This window comes from Malaclemys terrapin, chromosome 23, assembly GCF_027887155.1.
Source record: "Malaclemys terrapin pileata isolate rMalTer1 chromosome 23, rMalTer1.hap1, whole genome shotgun sequence".
NCBI lineage: Eukaryota > Metazoa > Chordata > Testudines > Emydidae > Malaclemys > Malaclemys terrapin.
The window spans coordinates 6608406-6626029 of NC_071527.1; the positions used below are offsets into that span (position 1 = coordinate 6608406).

The 17624-nt window shown below is 60.7% G+C and overlaps 1 protein-coding gene across 2 annotated transcripts; it reads left to right on the forward strand.

The window, feature by feature from the left end:
* The first annotated feature begins 423 nt into the window (after positions 1 to 423).
* AMHR2 (anti-Mullerian hormone receptor type 2) lies at positions 424 to 14606 on the forward strand. 2 transcript variants are annotated; one of them, XM_054012192.1, is made up of 11 exons: positions 424 to 519; positions 694 to 876; positions 1546 to 1698; positions 4925 to 5011; positions 6683 to 6822; positions 8033 to 8260; positions 8667 to 8781; positions 9279 to 9439; positions 10137 to 10284; positions 11458 to 11594; positions 11902 to 14606. In XM_054012192.1, exons 1-11 carry the CDS (start codon positions 465 to 467, stop codon positions 12028 to 12030), a joined length of 1536 nt encoding a protein of 511 aa, XP_053868167.1. In that variant the 5' UTR covers positions 424 to 464; the 3' UTR covers positions 12031 to 14606. The 2 variants fall into 2 exon arrangements, with proteins under 2 accessions (XP_053868167.1, XP_053868168.1); XM_054012193.1 differs by lacking the exon at positions 4925 to 5011.
* The last annotated feature ends 3018 nt before the right edge of the window (positions 14607 to 17624 follow it).

Below are 17624 nucleotides of genomic sequence, written 5' to 3' on the forward strand. Positions count from 1 at the left end.
ACCTGACCCCTGGACCCTGATTATGAATGGAGACTGGGCTTTATGAGGAAGGCTCTGGGCTGGGAACGGGCCTTGGAGCTGTTTGCTTCCAGATGAGGGCCCCGGGCACTGAAATTGCTGTCCAGCTCCCAGCAGGCTCTGAGCAGGCAAGAGTCGCTGATATCCCAGCAGGATACGCTATGCTCTGGGCTGAGCGCCAGCCCGCAGGCCAGGGGCCAAGGTGGGGAGCAGAGCCCATGGGGGCTGAGTCTCAGGGTGGGAGCAGGATCAGAGCGGGGCGCGGGGGAGCGCCATCCTCCTTCCATGCGCTCCTTTTGCATCCCGTTGACAGTGTCTCGGCCCCATCCCACGCATGGAGCCGGCCAAGTCCTTCCCACCTGTGCTGGGCCTTGGGGGAGGGCCAGCTGGGCTCACACGCACGCTCCAGGTGCTGGAAGAAGGACCACTGGCTGGATGGGGTGACCATGTGTCCCCGGGCCCTCCGCCTGCTTCGGGGGCTGTGCCTCTGGTTGCTGCTGGGTACGGGGCAGGGTGGGGGGCCCCCTGTGCTCTCCTAGTGCCCCATGGCAGCAGGGCTTGCACAGGCAGGGGGAGACGGGTGGAGGGCCAGGCTGCTGCCCCCAGGGGGTGTGGGAGGGAGAGAGCGAGTGTATGTCCTGCACCCACCCAGCTGAGCCTTCTGTGTCTCTCCAGGCACCGTGAGCGGGAACCGGAGCTGCGTCTTCTATGAGACCCCCCACAACCTGCAGGGCTCCATGCGGCACCAGGGGCGTCTCCTGGCGGGCGCTGAGCACGGCACCATCCTCTGCCACTCCAGCCACTGCTGCTTTGGGATCTGGAACCAAAGCCACGGCCAGCTCCAAGCGGTGATGCAAGGTGAGGGGCTGCTGAAGTGATGGGGTGGGGCATAGGGTGACCAGACAGCAAGTGTGAAAAATGGGGGAGATAGTTGCCTATATAAGATAAAGCCCCTAATATTGGGACGTCTGGTTACCCCAAGGAAGCAGGATGCCTGGGTTCTATTTCTGCTCTGGGAAGGGAGTGGGGTCTGGTGGCTAGAGCGTTGGGACTGGCTCTGTCTCCCAGGGCTGGGAGTCAGGACTCCTGGGTTCTATCCCCGGTTCTCCCAGGGAAGTGGGATCTAGTGGTTTGAGCAGGGGGGGCTGGGAGCCAGGGCTTCTGGGTTCTATCCCTGGCTTTGGCACCAACCTCTTGGGCGACTCACTTCCCATGTGTCTGTGAAAAGTGAATCTAAAAGCAGCGGGTGGGTTTATTGCTCCTGCAACTCCCCATGGAGGGAAAGGCCTGTGCGGCGGCTGCCCCCTGCTCAGACTGCCTCCCGTGTCCAGCTGGGCTGCGGCTGGCTCAGGCCAGCGAGGGGGGAGGGTCTTTCCCATCCCCAGGTGGCTGCAGGGTCAGAGCTTGGGCACCCCAGGACACTGCTGGGGGAGGGAGTTGTGCTGGGGTGGGGTAGAAGAGATTAGGCTGCGGGGGGGACTCAGTTCCCTGATGGCTCTGTCTGTCTGTCTCTCTACGGGAGGCCAGGTTGCTGGGGCAGCGACCGAGATGGCTGCGACTCCCCAGCCTGCAAAACCAGCCCCGTCCACACTGCCGGGGTCATCTTCCAGCGCTGCCTGTGCCGCTCCGACTTCTGCAATGCCAACGTCAGCCAGCTTGGGGCCCCTGCAGCGCCGCAAGGTGAGGTATCGCTGGGGGACAGGGGGCCAAGGGTGGGGTTAGCAGGGGGCTGCAGGTCAGAACTGAGGGGCACTGGCAGAGCTGGGGGATGGAGATGTCTGAGGGAGCGGGGGGGGGATTGTCGTGATTGAGGGGCTCCGGCAGAGCTGGGGGGGTCCAGGGTAGGGTTAGCAGGGAGCTGCAGGGCAGGACTGAGGGGCGCTGGCAGAGCTGGGGGAGGGAGATGTCTGAGGGAGTGGGGAGGAGGGTGTCGGGATTGAGGGGCTCCGGCAGAGCTGGGGGAGGGAGATGTCTGAGGGAGCGGGGAGGAGGGTGTCGGGATTGAGGGGCACTGGCAGACCTGGGGGATGGAGATGTCTGAGGTAGCGGAGAGGAGGGTGTCGGGACTGAGGGGCACTGGCAGAGCTGGGGGAGGGAGATGTCTGAGGTAGTGAGGGGCATGTTGGGACTGAGGGTCTCCAGCAGAGCTGGGGGGGCGGGCAGGGGGGTTAGCAGGAGGCTGCGGGTGAGGACTGAGGGGCACTGGCAGAGCTGGGGGAGCCCAGGGTGGGATTAGCAGGGGGCTGCGGGTCAGGATTTAGGGGCACTGGCAGAGCTGGGGGAGCCCAGGGTGGGATTAGCAGGAGGCTGCGGGTGAGGACTGAGGGGCACTGGCAGAGCTGGGGGAGCCCAGGGTGGGATTAGCAGGGGGCTGCAGGTCAGGATTGAGGGGCACTGGCAGAGCTGGGGGAGCCCAGGGTGGGATTAGCAGGGGGCTGCGGGTCAGGATTGAGGGGCACTGGCAGAGCTGGGGGAGGGAGATGTCTGAGGGAGCGGAGTGGGGTTGTTGGGATTGAGAGTCTCCGGCAGAGCTGGGGGGCAGGCAGGGGGGGTTAGCAGGAGGCTGCGGGTCAGGACTGAGGGGCACTGGCAGAGCTGGGGGGGCGGGGTGGGATTAGCAGGTGGCTATGGGTCAGGATTGAGGGGCACTGGTAGAGCGGGGGGAGGGAGATGTCTGAGGTAGTCGGCAGGGGGGCGCGTGTTGAAAAAAAATTGAGCCAGACACAAGATAAAGCATAAATAATTGCCCTGGCCCTTCCTGTCATGTCTGTCCCATGCATCCCCTTCCCCCCCCCTCCCGGTCTGGCTCTGCTCCGCTCCCCAAAGTGTCCCCATCCCAGTCTCCCCTGTGCATCCCCTCTGCAAACTTCCCCCCACCCCAGGCTGGGAGAAGGACCCTGCTTAGCATGGGGCAGTCAGTGTGTAACACCCCCCCCCCAGACCCATGAAGGCCGGGATCTCCTCTCCCTGCCCTCCAGCAGGTGCGCAGTCCTGGGGGAGACCCTGGCTATCTGGATGTTCTGGCCTGGACGCTGCCCCACAGACCTTGGGGAGGCGAGCCAGGCAGGGGAGTGCGAGCGCCAGAGCTCTGAGTCACCCTGATAAGCAGCTGGGAGGCAGGGGAACCCGGCGCTCACACGGGACCGGGCTGGGCTGGCGGGACCAGGTCTGACCCAGCGATGCTGCCCATGTTGCGTCCTGCCGAGCAGCTGCCACGTGGGGCTGCTGGACTTTCTGTGGGGAGTGGGGTCTAGTGGAGGGAGCCAGGATGCCTGGGTTCTGTACCCAGTTTGGGGGAGGAGTGTGGTTTAGTGGGTTAGAGCCGGGGGATGGGGAGCCAGGACTCCTGGGTTCTATGCCCAGCTCGGGTGGGAGTGGTGTATAGTAGTTAAAGCCGGGGAGTGGGGGTTCAAATCCTGATTCTTACTGTATCCCAGGGCCAGGGCTGCGGGATGGGGGGCTGACTCAGAGGGCTCAGCACAGGGAGGGGGGCTGTGCTCTGAGTGGCTGCTCCTACGGTGCCAAACCCTGACCCCCTGGTGTGGGCTCCTGGCCTAGGTTTGCCCTGATCAGGCACGAGGGCCCCGTGCTGGACCCCTGGCCGAGCCTCTGCCTGGCTCCCCAGTGAGAGCGCCTAGGGCAGGGAAGAGATCAGGGATCGAGCTCTGGCCCCTGAGGTCTTTGATGCTGTAGCCAGGGCCAGTCTGATTCCAGTATGTTAGATCTCGGGGGGCGGGGGGCTGTGAGCAGAACAGGGGTCGGGGACCTCTGGAGCCCCATCCCCCAGCACAGGGCAGCAGGGCGCAGCTGGGGCAAAGGGGCAGTGGAGGGTGGCACAGTGCAGCAAAGGAGAGGTAATTCCCTCGGCTCTCCCTGCACCCCTCCATCCCGCTGCTTCCCTCTCATCTCCGGTTCATTCATTCCTGCAGCAGGAAGAAGCACTTAGTCGCAGACCCCACTTTGCGGGCTGGAGAGAAAGGGACGGGACGAGCCCCCTGTGCCTTGCCCCGAGATGCAGCTCCCCTGCACTAACCACTAGACCCAACTCCCTTCCCCAAGCTAAGAATAGAACCCAGGAGTCCTGACTCCCAGCCCCCTGCTCTGACCACTAGACTCCACTCCCTGCAAGGGGACTATCTTGGCATCTGCCAGGAAGGATGCCGAGCTGGAATTGGCCAGGCCAGGATCTGACTGCCCTGCTCCTAGGGCTGGCTTGGGTCCCCCCCACCTAGCTTTGTAGTGCCGCGACCCAGCTCCCCACCCTACCGGCTTTGATGGGCTGCAGCATAGGGAGGATACAGGAATGTTGGCAGCTGACAGAAGTGTGTGTGTGGGGGGGAAGCCGTCTTTTCTCCTGGAGTTTAATTAAAACTCGAGCAGAGGAGCATTCCATGGGTGGGACGGGGAGTGAGGGCCAGATGTGAGGGGCTCCGGCAGCCCCCGTCCGGTTCCTCAGCCTCTCTGCTCCAGGAGGGGGCTGGCTAGTGGCTAGTTGGGAGAGGTGGCCACTGGGCCCCGAGGAGACGGGAGGGGTCATGGGAGTTGATTAAGAAAAGGGTCACTTAGGCTGAACATTGGGGGTGGTGGGCACCCCGACACGCCGCATCCAGGTGAGGAATTGCCCCCCAGGGGACAGGCTAGGGGGCCCCCGTTCCCTGACGGGGGAGGGGGGGACAGGTCCGGCTGGGAATGGTGCCCCCAGGGAGTGGCTGGGAGCGCTGTTGCTCAGGACATTTAGCGCGGGGGTGGGCCTGGTGCCGGGGGGCGCACCCAAGGGGGCAAGCCGGCGACGGCTGGATCCCAACGCCCCAGCGGGAGCAGTATCCTGGGCATCCTTTTCATCTATCCCCGGGCCGTGTCTGTGGCTGAGTCCTCAGTTCGGCCTCCCCCCCTGCCTTGTCCGCAGCCTCGGCTGGGTCTGCTCCGACGGGCACCACCTGGATCGCCGTGGCCTGCTCACTGCTGTTCTTCCTCAGCTGTCTGGCCTTCCTAGGTATGGCCTCCCCGCCCCCCGCCCGGCTCCTCCAGGCACTCGGCCCAGCGGGGAATATGGGGTTTGAGATGTCACCCCCTGCCCCCCATCACGGGTCTCCTGGTCGTCCCAGCCATGGAACCTGGGCCCCATTAGCACAAGCCCCAGTCGTGTGAGGGAAGGAGTGGCTCTGTAATGTCGCTGTGGTCCCTGGTCCCAGCCAGCAGGGGACGCCCTGGCCAGGGGCACGAAGCCAGTTAATTGCCCATGGACGCCGCTGCCCTCTGCTGGAGGCAGCATGAGGGCTGCTGCGCCAGTCTGGACCCAGGTTGCCCTCTAGTGGGCGCAGCTGGAATTCTGACCAAGGCCCAACGCCGATAGCCCCAGTGGGGAACCCCCTTCAGCTCAAGCGGCCTGTTAAAATCACAGGGCTTGGGGTGCTGGGGGGGTTCTTAGTATTTATTAGACTCCCTGTCCCTCTCCCCTCAGTCCCTGCCTCTGCCTCACATGCAGGTACACGCACAGCCTGACACACACACACTGGGTTGGTGTACGATTCACACACACACACACACACACAGACAGGGTCTGTCAACACACACAGTCTGTCTCTCTCTACACACACACACACACACACGTGGTTTGTCCGTATTCACAGGCTGTCTCTCTACACACACACACACACACACACACACACACACACACAGAGGGTCTGTCGACACACACAGTCTATCTCTCTCTACACACACAGTCTGTTTGTCTCTCTATATACACACTGTGACGAACTGGGCCTGTTCTCACTGTGGTCTGTGAATGCTGACAGGGAAGTGTGGCTGAATAGTCTGCATTGGGAGATGGGAGACAGCCCGAGGGCGCATACCTACGTGTGTAACACGAGAACCCAGGGAGGGGTTGAAGGCCAGGTGACTCCTTAGCCCGGGAAACTGAACAAAGGCTGTGGGAGGGGTTGCTGAAGGGAGAGTGTGGGAAGCAGGCTGGAGAGATGGCTGGGGGGCAGAGATGGCTCTGACCTCCCAAGGGGGGCTGGGACCCCAAGATGGACCAAACTGAGGGGGTCCCAGTTGTCTGTGCCTGCAAGACCTGTCTTGGACTGTATTCCTGTCATCCAAATAAACCTTCTGCTTTACTGGCTGGCTGAGAGTCATGGTGAATCGCAGGAAGCCGGGGGTGCAGGGCCCTGAGTCCCCCAATACTCCGTGACACACACATACAAACTGAGTTGGTGTATGACACACAAACATACACACCCACACTGTCTATCTATGCACAAACCATCTGTCTCTCTCTCTCGCTCCACACACACACACTCACTCTGCGTTTGTGTCTGACTCACACATACATACACACCCACACTATCTGTGTATACACTGGCTGGCTGTACACACACAGTGTGTCTCTCTCACTCTACACACACACATACTGGGTTAGTGTATGACTCACCCTGTCTGTCTGACTGTCTATATACACACCATGCCGTGGGTTGATTGGTGACAAACCCACACACGTTCTCTCTCACGCCACCCCCCGCCCCCCACCCCGGTGGTTTATGTTGAGCAGCCCGTGGGCCCTGCAGCTCTGTGTGGTAGTCCCAGGGCACTGCACCGTGGTTGGGCGTTTGGCCCAGTCCCCTGTGTTACTGCAGGGGGAATCTCTCTCGCTTTCTCTCCGCAGTGCTGAGAAGGGTGAAGGTCTGTGCAGGGCTGCTGTGCCAGGAGGAGAGCGGCGAGCTGACCAAAGGCACCATAGACCCCCATTCCAGCCGTGAGAGGGAACTCCCCAGCCTGGAGCTGCCAGCGCTCCAGTTCCTCCAGGTCTCACTTGGTGGCTGCGTTGGGGCTGACAGCACGGACTGGCCTTTGCCTCGGTCTCGCCTCTGTCCGTGTGGGTTGCAGCCTGGTTCTGCAGGGGGGACAGCAAGCATCACCTGGCATGTCCCCGTTGAGCTGCGGGAGGAGGCGGATCAGTCTTGGCCCATGCAAGCAGGTGTTTGTGCTGGCAGTGCCAGGCGGGGGCTCCAGAGCTGCGAGCTTCCCTGGGGCAGTGCCAGGCAGGATTTCCACTGCTGCAAGCTTCAGGGTGGACTGATTTAAAGCACGGATTTTAATCTTGATTTAAATCACCAAGCAGGAAACCTTGACTTAAGTCACTGATTTTAATTGCGTTTTGCATTTGTATTTTTTAGTTCTTTTCCCAACGGTTCGTTCTGGTTGGTGGGTAACCATTCAAACATGTCGATTCGCTACTAAATATAGCCTGTTCTCTAAATTTGGTCCTTCTCTTTGCTAACCGGAGGACACGTTATATCTATACACATTTATTTAAGCAGTTATGTAGCTTAGCATTTATTTAGTGAGAATCTTAATTTTGACAGTTTGGATTATGTTCGGAAACGGCCAAGGACACGTTTCTTATTTGCTAACAGATGATTGGTCACTTGTGATTTGTCGCAAGCTGCATCTGGATGGAAATTGGCATTCCAGTAAAAATGCACAAAACCGGCATTTGAAAACGTTTTGATTAGTGAAATAAAACTCCTTAAATGCCCTGGATACGTAAGGGGCCCAAACCCTAAGTTTATCCAAACGCAGTTTGCATTCAAAACTAACTGGCTTATTCAACAGTGGGAGAATGATCTGTCGTTAGTGAATTGAGGGATTGTTTCTGGTCATTCTGGAGCCTTTCAAAGGTATTTAGGCACCTAAAGATGCTAATAGGTGCCTACAGGTATTTTCAAAGGTTACCTAACTCCCATGGGAGTTAAAATAAAATAAATTGTATCCACACTGCTAAGCATCCCTGCACCAGTGCCCGGCCATGGACTCCACAGCGCTGCGAGCTTCCCCGCAGCAGTGCCCAGCTGGGACACTAGCGCTGTGAGCTTCCCCGCAGCAGTGCCCTACCTAGGATACGGCTAGGTTCTGTGGTCCCCTCTACATCCCAGGTTGCCCTTGCCCACCCCCGGTGCCAGGGCAGCCCGGAGGCAGGTCAGAGTGTCACCCTAGCTGTCTTTGTCCCCCGCAGGTGCTCCAGGATGGGCGCTTCTCCGTGGTGTGGCAGGGCACCCTGCACCAGACGCCCGTCGCAATCAAGGCCTTCCCCGACGCCTGCTCCCAGCACTTTGCAGCCGAGTGGTCCGTGCACAGCCTGCCCCTGATGAACCACGACAACGTGGCCCGGCTCCTGGCGGCTGGGCGAGGAGGGGTGCGCGGGGAACAAGGGAGCCTGTTGGTGCTGCAGCTCTACCCAGCGGTAAGTGCTCACCCCGCAGCCAGCCCTGGGCATGGGGGGGAGGATGCCACTGCCCTCTGCTGGGCATGTGCAGAACTGCGTGGGGATTGAGTACCTGTGCACGGGCAAGGAGGAGATTTTGCTCCGGGATTCTGCCTGTTCCCAGATATGGAGAGAAAGAATTTAGTGTATTCAGAAAACTCTTCCTGATGGGGGATGGGTCCAGCTGGGGAATCATCCCATCGCTCCCCATCAGGGGGATGGATCCAGCCAGGGAAAGGACCGGGGCCCTCCTCCCCACTTGGAGTTTCACGGCCAGACTGGATGGGGTCCTGGTGAGTAGACTGCACGGGGTCAGGGCTGCATCTGACGGGCCCCTGTGATTCTGGCCTGGGGTCTGACTGAGCTGGGCTCTGTCTGCCCGCAGGGTTCCCTGAGACACTTCCTAAGCCAGCACGTCAGCACCTGGGACACCACCATCAGACTGGCCCTGTCGCTGGCCCGGGGGCTGGCCTTCCTGCACGAGGAGCTCTGGCACAACGGTAAGAGCCTCCCTGGCTCCCGGAGCCCTGCAGGGGGAGCAGCAGGCCCCTGGGGCAACGCCTTGCCCTGCCCGAGCCCCATGGCTGCGGACACAGCTGCGAGCCCCCTTTTCCCCACTCCTGGTGCCCAACCGGCCGCAATGTGACGAGTTCGCCCCACCCACCGCCTCGGCGCGGCGAGTTCGCCCATCCTCAAGGGGGAGCACAGGAGCTGGGAGGTGGGGATAGGACACATGGCCCGTCAGTCCTCCCCTCCACTAGCCAATCACAGCCAAGGGTCCCCCATCCCCCACCAGCCTGTCCAGTGCACTAGGCCCATGAGCCGAGCTGGTGCAGTCTCTGCAATGTCCCGTTCTCCGTGCCTATCCCAGGGGTAGGGTGGGGGGGCCAGGATTCGGCCCTTCTTGCCCTCTGGTGGCACTGAGGAGCACAGTGGCTCCCCCCCCCCCACACGCACACAGCTGGACCCTTCCTAACCCGTGTCTCCTCGGTGCCAGGCCTGCACAAGCCCAGCGTGGCACACCGGGACCTGAGCAGCCAGAACGTGCTGGTGCGGGAGGACCAGAGCTGCGCCATCAGCGACTTCGGCCTGGCCACGGCGCTGCCCGCATGCCTGGAGCAATGGGGCGGCGGCCGCATGGAAGCTGCTGTCAGGAAGGTAGGAACTGTGTGTGTGTATGTGTCTGCGTGTGTGTGTGTGTGTGTGTGTGTGTGTGTGTCTGCGTGTGTGTGTGTGTCTGTGTGTGTGTGTCTGTGTGTGTGTGTGTGTATGTGTCTGCGTGTGTGTGTGTGTGTGTTAGCCAAATGGGCTCGTTTCCCCCTGGAGCTGCAACATGTGTGTCTGTGTGTGTCTGTGTATGTGTCTGCGTGTGTGTGTGTGTGTCTGTGTGTGTGTGTGTGTATGTGTCTGCGTGTGTGTGTGTGTGTGTGTGTGCAGCACTTGTACTCTGGGCGGTGAGTCCAGCTGGAGAGCTGGGAGTGTGTGTGTCCGTGATACCCCCCCACACACATCTAGGGCAGAGAGGGGAAGTTTTAATGGGGGTGGCGAAGGTGGAGGCTGGGGGAGTCTGAGCTCCCCGGTATATGAGCGCACGGGGGGATGTGTGTGATCACATGTGAGCGTGTCAGAACGTGATTGAGCATTGAGGTGGGGGGGCGAGGTAGGGGAGCCCGTGGAAAGGAGGCTGTTTGGGGGGAGGCTGGGAGCCCCATTTGGTACGAATCAGCCCTGTTCACGGGTACACGCATGGGAACTTCAACCCTGGCACATGCAGACGGTTGCACTAGCATGGGGAAGCTCACCCTCGCGTGGCACGTGGTCGGCGGCTGGCGCTGACCTGCCTGCCTGATCCCAGGCAGGGACCCAGCGGTACATGGCCCCCGAGATCCTGGATGACAGCCTGGACCTGCAGGTCTGGGGCCGCGCGCTGAAGCAGGCCGACATCTACTCCCTGGCCCTGGTGCTCTGGGAGATCCTGTCGAGATGCTCGGGGCTCTCCCCAGGTGAGCGGCTGTAGGGCTCGGCGCTGGGCGTGACCCCCTGGACCCCAGCTAGGCCATGCCAGGCAGGATCCAGGCTTGGAGCCCATCCCCCAGGCCTCTGTCCTGCCTGTACTGGTCCCTTTCTGCACCCCATGGCTCCTCATGCCCCCCAGCTTAACCATTGCTCAGCCCACTTCCCCCAGCCATGGCCGTGCTGCTGTATGCAGCCCCCATCCCTAGAAAGCCTCAACACCCCCCGCGCCAAGAATTTCTCTCCCCCCTGCTGTACCCCCCCTTCCCCGCACTATCAAATCAAGAGCCTCCCCACTCCCTGGTGGCAGCACAGACAAATAAAGTGCTGGAAAGGCTGCCACCTGGTGGAAGTTTGGAGAAATAACATGCAAATTCTCACCCCCCCCACACACACACTCACATCCTCACCTGTCACTGGACCTTCTGGGCTGCACAGTGGTCCCTGCCCTGGGGAGGTGTCTGGGAGCTCAGCCCCTGGGGAGGATGCCTGCCCCCGGCTGGCGTGGGAAGGGGAAAAGGGGTATTGCTTACGGGCTGATTCCTAGGAGCAGTGAGCCAAGCTGCCCAGGAGGGAGGGGGCCCTGGGGCCAGAGTTGCAGCTCCATACACTCCAAATCCAGGGGGGGGTTGATTCTCGTTTACCCCCTTCCTGGGCTGGGAGGGGCAGGGACAAGTTTGTGCTCCTCGTATTCTGGGCCCAGTCCCACACCTCTGGTGTCGGAGCAGCCTCAGGGCTGTTCTAACTTACCCTCTGCTCCAATGGGCCCCGGGAGGCAGGGAATACCCATAATGCAGTGTGCTTTGACCATGCCCTGCTCTGCCCCCTGCACTGGGGCTAGGAGCAGAGCCCTTACGTGGCCACGCCAGCCCCACACCAACTGGGGAGCCTGCTGCCTGGGGGGAGACTCCCCAGGGGGCCACATATCCCCACTGTGCTGTCAGTGCAGCCTGAGTGTGCCGAGAATCAGGTCTCTTGGAGCCAAGGGGAATCCCCATTAGCCAGCAGCAGTAGTTGGACTTTTATCTGCTCTGCTGGCCACTTGAAGGCGACACGAGCCCACACACTGAGCCAGTCGCTGGTACCCAGGTCATCTTAGGGGCTGGGCTGGATGGAAGCCACGGCTGTTTGACCCCCACTTGTCCCACTCTCTCCTCCCCTAGACTGCGGGGTCCCTCCCTTCCAGCTGGCCTACGAGGCGGAGCTGGGCAGCAGTCCCACGTATGGGGAGCTGAGGAGACTGGCCGTGGAGGAGAGGAGGAGGCCAGCCATCCCCGACTCCTGGAGGGGGACAGGCCAGGTAAAGGGGTTTGGGGGGACACTAGGGGGAAGGGATAAAGGAGCAGTGGAGGGGAGGAAAGACGCAGCTAGCTCTGCTGTTGGTTTAAAGGGCCAGCGGTAAATACATCTATGTAGTGAGACCCTTTGGCGACCCCCCAGATTTTATTATATTCCCTGGGGGCTTTACAGCCCTGGCCTGAGCCCCACAGGTGAGCAGGGTGGGGGTGAGGGTCTTGTCTCTGCTGCAGCAGGTTCTCCTCAGGGCGACCCCTCAGCCAGCCTGGGGTCCGGAGCCACCTGCACCCTGAGAGACCCCTCTCCCCTAGGTCTCCATCTGCCTGCGGGAGCTGCTGGAGGACTGCTGGGACCCCGATCCCGAGGCCCGGCTGACGGCCGAGTGCGCCCGCCAGCGGCTCCAGTCCCTGGGAGCCGAGTTGCCGGCGGGGGTGTGCTGAGCTGGCAAGGGGTGCTGCCCCCATTCTCACCTGCCACCAGCCCACGGTGCCTGGGAATGCTCCTTGGGCCTCGGGTTGGCACTGACGGAGGAAGAGGAACTCTGGGGGCAGGGATGGTGCCACGCCTGTGTCACCCCAGCTTTTGCCGGCGCTGTATATAACCACCCCCACCTGGGCCGGATTCGAACCTGCCGCTGCCCCCTGCTGGATGGGATCAGAGCTGCCTGAGCGCAAGTGTGAACCGATTGGCCCCTTATGGAGCTGACACAGGTCTTGTCCATACCCCCGGCAGGCAGGAGGGGTGTACACCGCACGGCATCCAGCGGGTGAGTGGGGTGCAGGCGGCTTGGCCAGAAGCCATGTCTGCATGGTTGTGGCCATGGGTTTGTTCCCCAGATCAAGGGATCGAGCCCCATTTCTGTTTGGTTGGCTGCTTGTGATCAATAAATTGTGTGCCCTGTATTCTGGGATCAGTCCCAACCCCTTCGTGTCGGAGCAGCCTCAGGGCTGCTCTAACTTGCCCTCTGCTCCCAGGGGCTCCGGGAGGAGGGAATACCCATAATGCAGTGTGCTTTGGCCATGCCCCCCATCTGCCCCCAGGCTAGGAGCACAGCCCTCATGTGGTCACGCCAGTCCCACACAGATATGCCAGCCCCACACGGATGGGTGGGTGTGCAGCCCTTAAGTTACCCCCCATCCCCTTCATGGACATGCATCTCCTTAACCCTCCCCCCCACATAGATGGCATGCACCTCTATTCCCCCCCTCATAGGCATACAGACCAGACACACACCCTCCCCCAAGACACATACACAGGGCATATGTCCTCAGCCACTCACCCACTGATGGGCATACACAGGTATACACCTTCCATGCACACACATGCACACTGTCCTGGGCCTGGGCTATGTTGTTTACACTCCCTGCAGGGCCGCCCAGAGGATTCAGGGGCCCTGGGGCAAAGCGGGGGAGTGGACATAAAAAAAGGCACCACCCGCTGCGGCGCTTGTACTCACCGGGCGGCGCTCCGAGTCTGCGGCAGCGGCGGGTCCTTCACTCGCTCCGCGTCTTCGGCAGTACTGAAGGACCTGCCACCAAAATGCCGCCGAAGACCCGGAGCGCCGCTGGGTGAGTAAAAATTAAAAAGGCGCCTCTAGCCAGGGAAGGGATTCTCGGCCAGGGCTCGCAGGGCCCCTGTGGGGCCCAGGGCAAATTGCCCCACTTGCCCCCCTGGCTCCCTGCCCCAAAGAGCTCACAATAACAGTCAATATTTGTGAGTGGAAACTGAGGCACTGAGCAGCAAAGTGACTTGCCAAAGGTCACCCAGCAGAGCCAGGAATAGAAGCTGGGTCTCCCGAGTCCTAGTCCGGTGGACTATCCACTAGCCCACACTGTCCCTCGAAGCTTTTAATGGGGGGTGCAGATCTTGGCCATGGGGAGCTGGGTAGGGGGACAAATAGTGGCATTGGGGGGTCAGGTTCAGACTCTTCTATTCCCCACAGACTTTAGAGTGGGTCGAGACCGGGCTACAGCCTGGGAACGCCAGCTGGCTTGCGATGGTACCACCTGTCAGGTGACTCCTCGAGGAGACCGTGGGGCACTAAAGGGTTGGCCCTTTCTCCTTACCTCTGGGAGTGGGTTATGGGAGGATCTTGCTCAGCAGAAGCCTGGTGTTTATGATAATACTCTGCACTCACAAATCCCCCATCTCCCTCATTTCACAGCAGGGGAAACTGAGGCATGGAGGGGGCAGGGGAAGGGACCCACCCAGGACTAAAACCCAGCTCCCAGGCCTCTGCGCTGCCTCTGTCTGCAGGCCGATGGTGCAATGCCAGGGTTTGCTGATCCTCGGGGCTCTGTGCCAGCCGCCTCTCCACAGGGAGTTGCCCGGGGACGCAGACACCTGCCAGGTGTCACTCAGCTGGAGTGACAGTCCCATCTTAGCCCCTGCACCAGCTGCAGTGACTCTGGGAGCTGGGCTGCAGGCCCGCTGAGCTCCTCCTCCTGGCTACGAGAAAGGATGTAGGATGGCCATGGCTCCCCCTCCTCCACTGCTCCCTTGCAGGGTAGAGGGGGCCAGCCCATTCCTCTCCCAGGGGGTGCCCATGATGTGACAGGAGAGGGCAGGTCCAGAGGAAGGAGAGAGGGGGAGCTTGGCTCTTGGGGAAGGGGTGATCAGGGGAGTATACAATAGATGAGAGAAAGGTTGGGACAAAGGAGGAAACAATGGTCTTGTGGCTAGTGCCCAGGACACCTGGGTCCCATTCCCAGATCTGCCCCTGACCACCTGTGAGAATCTCCCATCGCCTCCCTGTTCCCCAGTTTCCCTGTCTGGGATAACGATATTGACACAAGGTTGGTGAAAGAGCCTTAATTTGTTCTGCTTCGCGGAGCGGGGGGAATCGGGAATCCCGTCGGGCGCTTGGCCTGCAGAAAGAACACGTGAGGAGCAACGCAGCCCCGCCCAGGCCGTCTCTGAGCCCCAGACAGGGCAGACGAGCTGCTTGCTGGGGTAATTTGACATTGAATGTTTGTACGAGGGGGCTGGCTGGAAATAAAGCCTGAGTAATACATCAGTACAGACTGGTCTGAGTGATCTGGTATGGGAGGAGGTGGGGTAGATGGGCCATTGGCGAGTGAACTCACCGAATGTGGAAGGATGAGGGGTACAGAGCTAGTTTGATTTGTTGCAGCAGGATATGCATAGATCAGTGGTCCCCAAACTTTTGAGGGTCACGCCCCCCTTACCCTTGTCCACTACCACCCCCGCCTCCCCAGAGCCAGGTCCAGGAGCAGGGCCGCAGCTGCAGGGGACGACGACGTGGACAGGAGCTGAGGCTGGGGCCGCAGCTGGGGGTGGGTCTGGGGCCAGGAGCAGGGCTGGGGACAGAGCCACAGGGCTGGGGCCGGGAATGGAGCTGCTAGGAGGCCAGGGCCAGAAGCCAGGGGCCGGGCATGGGGCCAGGAGCTGGGGGGGGGGGCATGCCCCACAGTTTGGGGACCTCTTGCATAGATTATAAGGCCCAAAGGGATGCCTATGATTGTCTCATCTGACCTAGGGTTACCATATTTTGAGCCTCCAAAAGGAGGACACTCCACGGAGCCCCGCCCCCCCCGCCCCAACTCCGCCCCTTCCCCAAAGTCCCCGCCCCCCGCCCCAACTCCGCCCCTTCCCCAAAGTCCCCGCCCCAACTCCGCCCCCTCCCCTGCTTCCCGCGAACGTTTGATTCGCGGGAAGCCTGAAGCAGGTAAGGGGGGTGTGGGGGGAGGAGGCGCGGCCCAGTCTGGCCCCCCCGGCGTCTCCAGCCTGGGTCGGCTCGGGCCCTGGGGTGCTGGCCCCGGGCCCGGCCCCCAGCCGAGCACTTCCGGCCCGCCCAGCACTGCCGGTCCCCAGCCCCTGGCCCCGGCTCGGCACCACCGGCCCGGCCCCCGGCACCGCACCGCAGGCCCGGCCCCCGGCCCGGCACCGCACCGCCGTCCCGGTCCCGGCCCGGCCCCCGGCCCCCAGCTCGGCATCGCCGGCCCGGCCCCCGGCTCGGCACCGCACCGCCGGCCCAGCCCCCGGCCCCCGGCTCGGCACTGCCGGCCCGGCCCCGCCGGCCCCCAGCTCGGCACCCGGCCCAGCAGCACCGGCCCCGCATGTCCCGATTTTCCCGGACATGTCCGGCTTTTGGGGATTTCCCCCCGGACGGGGATTTAGAGCCCAAAAAGCTGGACATGTCCGGGAAAATCCGGACGTATGGTAACCCTAATCTGACCTGCATAACAAGGCCAGAGAATGGCCCTGAATTACATCCTGTTTGAAGTAACAGAGAGTCCTGTGGCACCTTTAAGACTAACAGATGTATTGGAGCATAAGCTTTCATGGGTATTCACCCATGAAAGCTTATTCTCCTCCCTTGGTGAGGTTCTCCTCCCTTAGTGTTTACACCTTAACTGCTAGCAGAGGACCTCACCCTCCCTGACTGAATTAACCTCGTTATCTCCAGACTGATTCTTGCCTGCATATTTATACCTGCCCCTGGAAATTTCCATTACATGCATCTGACGAAGTGGGTATTCACCCACGAAAGCTTATGCTCCAATACATCTGTTAGTCTTAAAGGGGCCACAGGACTCTTGCTTTTTACAGATCCAGACTAACATGGCTACCCCTCTGATACTTGACATCCTGTTTGAAGATGTTAGAAAACCCTCCACTCTTGATTTAAAACTTGCCTGTGGTGGAGAATCCCGCACAACCCTTGGACCTTGTTAGACCTTTGTCTGCTCACCTGACCAGCCTGTGAGCACGTGCAGGTACTGACAGACTGCGATCAAGTCACCCCTTAGCTTTCTCTTTGCTGAGCTAAATAGACCGAGCTCCTGGAGTCTCTCACTGTAAGGCAACCCAACCCTGTCGGCGTTCTTGTGTCTCTTCTCTGCACCCTCTCCAAGACCAAGGTGCTGCTACAGCAAGAGGCATGGGGCTGGACAGATCCAGTGGGGCCGGAGAAAAACACCCGGGCACCTATCCCTGTGCAACCCCCAGGTTCTTATCCTGCTCTCCTCCCAGGAGCATCTGAGCACCTTCCAGTCCAACTCCCACCTGTCACACATGGCTCATTCCCCCCACCCCCCGGGGGAGAACTGGGTGGGCAGCAGAGGGTTTTGTTTTGGTAGGGTCTTGGTTTAAATGTACACTGGGTTTATAGCCAATGGGCCCCCGGGTCTGAGCCTGCAGGGAGCTGAGGATTCTGGGCGAGAAGAGCCAATGGTCTGATGGAGGACTCTGCGCTGGATGGGTCCCTGGGAGCAGGGGTTAAACAGGGCGGAGAGGATCCGACACTTGCTAATCACCCCGCCTCATGCTTTTCTCCCAGAGATCTCCAAGCGTTTTACAAAGGAGGTCAGGCGCATTAGCCCCATTTCACATACAGGGAAACTGAGGCACGGAGTGGCGACGTGAGTTGCTCAGCAGAGCCAGGACTAGCACTCAGGTCTCCCAAGGCCCAGTCTGGTGCTTTATCCGTGAGCCCCTCGTGCCTTCCAGAGCAGGGAATAGACCCCAGAGTCCTGGTGCCCAGTTTCCTCCTCTAATGATTGGTCTGTGATCTGGTGCAGTAGGGCCTCAGATTCTTGCCCCTAGCAGCAACCCAGAATAACAACACTTAACAACATGTCCCTTCAGCACAAAGGACTTCAGAGATTTGCATCTAAAATGGGGGGTGGGGCGGGCATAGTTATTGCTGGGCGAGGCTGCCCCAGACTCAACCTGCAGAGGGATTCTTAAACCCTGGGGCTGAAGCAGCTTCCTAGCTCTCATCCCAAGAGGAATCCAGCCAGTGATTTCTCCAGGGCATGGGATTCTGAACATGGAGGACTCTGGGGCAGGACTTTTATCTGTCACTAATATTTGCACATCTCAGGCATCACCAGGTCAGGGGTGTTGTTCCCATTTTCGCAGGGAAGTAAACTCAGTCACAGGGTAAGCGAGGTATATGCCCAAGTGTTACCAGTCGTGCCGGAGCTACAAACAGAGCCTGTCATGTATGCAGCATTCCCTTCCGCGGCAGCCGAATCCAGGCCAGGATTTAGGATGGCCCCATATCATG

Coding starts and splice junctions, on each gene's coding strand:
- AMHR2 (XM_054012192.1), top strand. CDS start 465: ATGTGTCCCCGGGCCCTCCGCCTGCTTCGGGGGCTGTGCCTCTGGTTG. Junction 8,261..8,666: donor TGCTGCAGCTCTACCCAGCG/GTAAGTGCTCAC, acceptor GTCTGCCCGCAG/GGTTCCCTGAGACACTTCCT. Junction 8,782..9,278: donor CGAGGAGCTCTGGCACAACG/GTAAGAGCCTCC, acceptor CCTCGGTGCCAG/GCCTGCACAAGCCCAGCGTG.